At 35.8% G+C, this 4439-nt stretch overlaps 1 protein-coding gene across 1 annotated transcript; it reads left to right on the top strand.

Annotated features, from left to right (window-relative positions):
- Window positions 1–2341: 2341 nt before the first annotated feature.
- Window positions 2342–4220, top strand: LOC149001933 (NADPH:quinone oxidoreductase-like). The gene is made up of 3 exons (XM_089137469.1): window positions 2342–2492; window positions 2586–2777; window positions 3658–4220. Exons 1-3 carry the CDS (start codon window positions 2420–2422, stop codon window positions 3963–3965), a joined length of 573 nt encoding a protein of 190 aa, XP_088993595.1. The 5' UTR covers window positions 2342–2419; the 3' UTR covers window positions 3966–4220.
- Window positions 4221–4439: the final 219 nt, after the last annotated feature.

Here is a 4439-nt window from a genome sequence, read left to right as displayed (position 1 = left end):
TAGTATGATACTAAAATGTCTAAATTATCCTTGTAAAAATAAGTAAAGAAATAGCAAATAGACAACATTATTGGTATTTAGAACAATGATAAGGACAGAAAAAGAGAGAAAAAGATTTCGAAAAAGGTAGAGTACATGCTTTTATTATAGTAGAAATATATATATATATATATATATATATATATATATATATATATATATATATATATATATATATATATATATATATATATATATATATATATATATATATATATATATATATATATATATATATATATACACACACACGATATTTGTGCATATTGTAGACCCATATAGACCATGTGGAATATTTGGAAACATAGTGGACATCAAAGTGAGTTTTGGGTTACGACTAGTTTGTGCATAGCGAAGGACCTTAAGATGGGAGTTTGTGTTATTTTCTTTTGTTGCATGAGTGTCACTTGTTTAGGGTCGGCATCAAATATGTCTTTTTTGTGTAATGCACCTCAGCCTTTGAGATTGTGTTTTTACATACAAGTAACTTTTAGATAGAAATGAAATAACACAAGTTTTCTTTTTTGCTCTCAAATATTTATTGTTATTATTTGTCTAACCTTGTTGATTTGTTGTGGTCGGTTCTTGTGACGAATGAGAGCATACAACAACATAATCTTCATTTGGTCTGGGAGCAGAGTGGTAAATGTTCCCAGTGTTGCATTCCGGTTCGACAAAATCAAGGTGTCACATGTTTTATTCCTAATTTTTTCAATTATTATTTAGATGCAGGCCCTATTTGATTTTGTGGTGAAGAAATGTTGAAAGAACACATATATATTGTTCCCTGACGGGGAGGTGATCTGCATTTGAAATTTTTGGTTATTATAGCCATAGAGGGAACGATAGCAACCCAATTAAACATAGACGTCGACCATTTTCATTGAGCATAATGCAATCAAACATAATTGTTTAGTTTGAAAACTTGACAGGCACATAATTCAAAGTTGAAATGAATTAATTGGACCGATAGAGTTTTTTTTTTTTTTTAACTTTTTTAAGGATTCCTTCCCCACTAGTTAATTTGGGGGAATAGGTTTTGCCAGTGAAAGCCTTGGTTTCCTTCTTAGATATAGTTTAAACCAAGCTCACTTTCTTTCGTACAGATTTGGTATTGAGAGCAAGTCAAAAGTATTAAAAAGTCCGATCCAATCAACCCGATTATATGCCATTAAAATTCAATTCAATTGATAAGGAGCTATGCCTCTTGATAAAGATGTTAGGGTTCAATCTTATATGCAATAATTCCCACACCTTTTCTCCAATAAATTAACATAAATAACAAATCACCCTTTAAATATAATTAAACTAAAAAAAAAAAAAAAAAAAAACCTAACCCTCTTATTTCTTCATTGAAAAATACATCAATATTGATATACTTTCTTGCTCTCTTATGCCCTCACATCAAGCATTGCATAAGTTGACCACCATCTCCCCTAAATATATAGTAAATAATTCATCTTGAGACTAAAATTCAGTTTATGATTTATTTTCACATCAAACGATTAGATTTTCATATTATTTCAAAAAGACAGAGAATATTCATCTTATTCTTTCTCATATTATTTGGTACAATAGGTATGCTCACCCACTAATTTTCAAAGGAACTCTTTAAATCTCATAAATGACTGTAACAAAATAGCCGTTCGATTAGAATACTGTGTTGACTGTGTTTCATGCACGGTCATGTATAATAACTATGTTCATGTTTGCTTTCTTTCAATATAAAGACCCACTAGTTTATCCCAAGATATAAGAATAGGAATACAACTATATGAGTCCGGATCATCTCCCTGTCGGAAGTGCACTCTGTACTCCCGGACGGCTTTACAACCACACGCTACAGTGAAGCCCACAGGTGAAGATGGAGAGATATTTTTTAAAATATTTTATTATTTTTTTACCTGTGGGCCCCGCCCTAGTGTGTGGTTATAAAGCTGTCCAGGAGCACAGAGTGCACCCCTGACGGCGAGATGATCAGGAGAGATGATCAGGAGTTAACGGGGAGATGACCCGGACTCTAGGAATACTGCCTCTTCCACGCCTCTCTCATGACTCTCTTTCCTACGTGTCAACTGACAGCTAATAGCCGATGAGTATTTGGGTTCTTTTGAGGCTGAGTCAGCCAAAGTAGTTAAACCGCTACGTCAACGGTTCCCTCCGCCAATCCTCGTACTTCCACGTGTCCTTCATTACCGTTTGTCAATTATTATTTTTAAATTCGAACATAGTGCGTTAGATTCCGTTTGTTAAAATATAAATCAAATCCTGACCATCCGAGCAAAGTACAAGCCGTCTCTCCCTCCGCTCTTCCTTTCCCCATAAATTTGCTTCCAGCTTGCCAAAGTTGAAGCAGCCAGTGGAAGAAGAAGAAGAAGCTATGGTTCTCAAAGTTGCAGCTCTATGTGGTTCTCTCAGGAAGGGTTCTTACCATCTTGGTCTCATCAGAGCTGGTAGGTTAATTGATTCTTCTTCTTTGATCTACTCTGTTTTCTATGTCTTTCTTTTGGTGGGTTTGAGTTTTGATTCTTTGTTTTTTCTTGCAGCACAACAAATATGCCAGGAATCTGTCAAGGGAATGGAAATTAATCTTGTGGGGATTTCAGAACTCCCTCTTGTGAATACTGATCTCGAGACTAATGGGACTTACCCTACAATGGTTGAGGATTTCCGGCAGAAAATTCTCACTTCCGACAGCATTCTTTTTGCATCACCGGAGTACAACTACTCGCTTACTCGTAATTTCTCTGCTCTTTCTCTTTCTTTATGAACCTCTTTTTTCTGGGTATTTCCAAGCATGTTTTTCTTTTAGAACAGGAGATGAATCTAGACGATCAGAAAGGGTTGATTGCTGATTTCGTTTGAGAACACAGTTTTGAATCTTGCTTGGCATGGGCTATGAGAAGTCAATTGTGATCTCTTAACGGTTCCAGGGCCGTGAAGATTCTGGGATTTCAGTTTTAGTTGACTGGAATGGAAAGATTAATCTCTAAACTGACTGTAGGGTTGGTTTGCAGAGTTGAAACCCTCAACATCAATCTCATAGGTGCTTCAAATGCTTTGAAAAGCTAGGGGACCTGGTGGTTTGGGGTATGCATTAGAAAATCCATGAGTCTAGTTGTTCTGGGGGCGTCCTGTTCTTTCTGTACATCATACACCTTTTCTTGTTGTTCTGAAAGCATTTCCTTTTAGGTTATATTCTCATGGTTAAGAGAAATCAGATTAGCAGCAGTGCTGCAGCTTATCATATGAACAGTGAAATATTACCCATCTAAATAATTTCTTACAAGTTATGCAAAAGAAAGAAAAATGAGAATCTAATGCTAGTAAATGAAATAGATTAATTGATTTAGTTTTCATTTAAAATCTCTCTTGTTCCTTTTGGGTGTGGTAGGATTTGCCTTATCAACCAGAGGAGAATGTTTGGGATTATATGAGTCTTGTTGGACTTGAATTTCTTGCTAATTTTTTTCTTCTTTTATTTATCTTCTTGAACCATAGGAAGATTTAAGTTGCTAACTCCAAAAGGGAAGGAACAAAGGATCAATTAAAGAATATTGCATTTGCTTCTTTGGTTTTTTGCTATTTTTTTTAATACTAATTTTCCCATGAATGTAGCTGCTTTGAAGAATGCTATTGACTGGGGATCAAGACCTGCCAATGTTTGGGGTGGTAAGCCAGCTGCCATTATAAGCACAGGAGGAGGTTTTGGCGGTGGAAGATCACACTACCATTTGCGCCAAGTTGGGGTTTATATTGATCTACACTTCATTAACAAGCCAGAATTTTTTGTGCCTGCATTTAACCCTCCACCGAAGTTTGATGCTGAAGGAAACTTAATTGACTCGACAAGCAAGGAGATCCTACAGCAGATGCTTGAATCATTGGAGGCATTTACTTTGAAGCTTAATGGTAAGGCTCAGTAATTATTTGCAGCTACAAAGCTCACTCAGTGCTGATGCCTCTGGTGTTCTTTCCTCAGTGATACCATAGGTGTTCAGAAATGTTTGTTGTTTTTAAAGCATATTCTGTTTTGCAGTGGCTGATTTCCAATTTGGCATGGAATATTTTGGGTTGAAATAAATGATTCCAAATTACTCTGTAAGATTGGATATTAAATTTATGATTGGATTTTTCCCAAAAGTATTCTGTCCACAACTAGTTCTCGTAGTGCTTTTGCTAGATCAGTGAGGTAATGAAGCCCAGCCAGAAACAGGTTAGAAATTTAGTAAACCAAAAAGTCAAGCCAACCGCCCAGCCAGTACGAACAGAATCGTTATTTAACGCACCAGAGAACAGTAGTTTTTTCCCAAAGGTGAGCACCGGGAAAACAGAATTGTATTATCCACAAGAATCGCAGAGATTAGCTCGCTTCAGATATCCACTAAAAATCAGCTAAG

The sequence above is a fragment of the Hakea prostrata genome, chromosome 10 (assembly GCF_041222555.1).
Source record: "Hakea prostrata isolate BN-2017 chromosome 10, UWA_Hpros_2, whole genome shotgun sequence".
Lineage (NCBI taxonomy): Eukaryota > Viridiplantae > Streptophyta > Magnoliopsida > Proteales > Proteaceae > Hakea > Hakea prostrata.
Note: the sequence above shows the minus strand (reverse complement) of the source record. Positions and strands in the feature narration are given on the sequence as shown.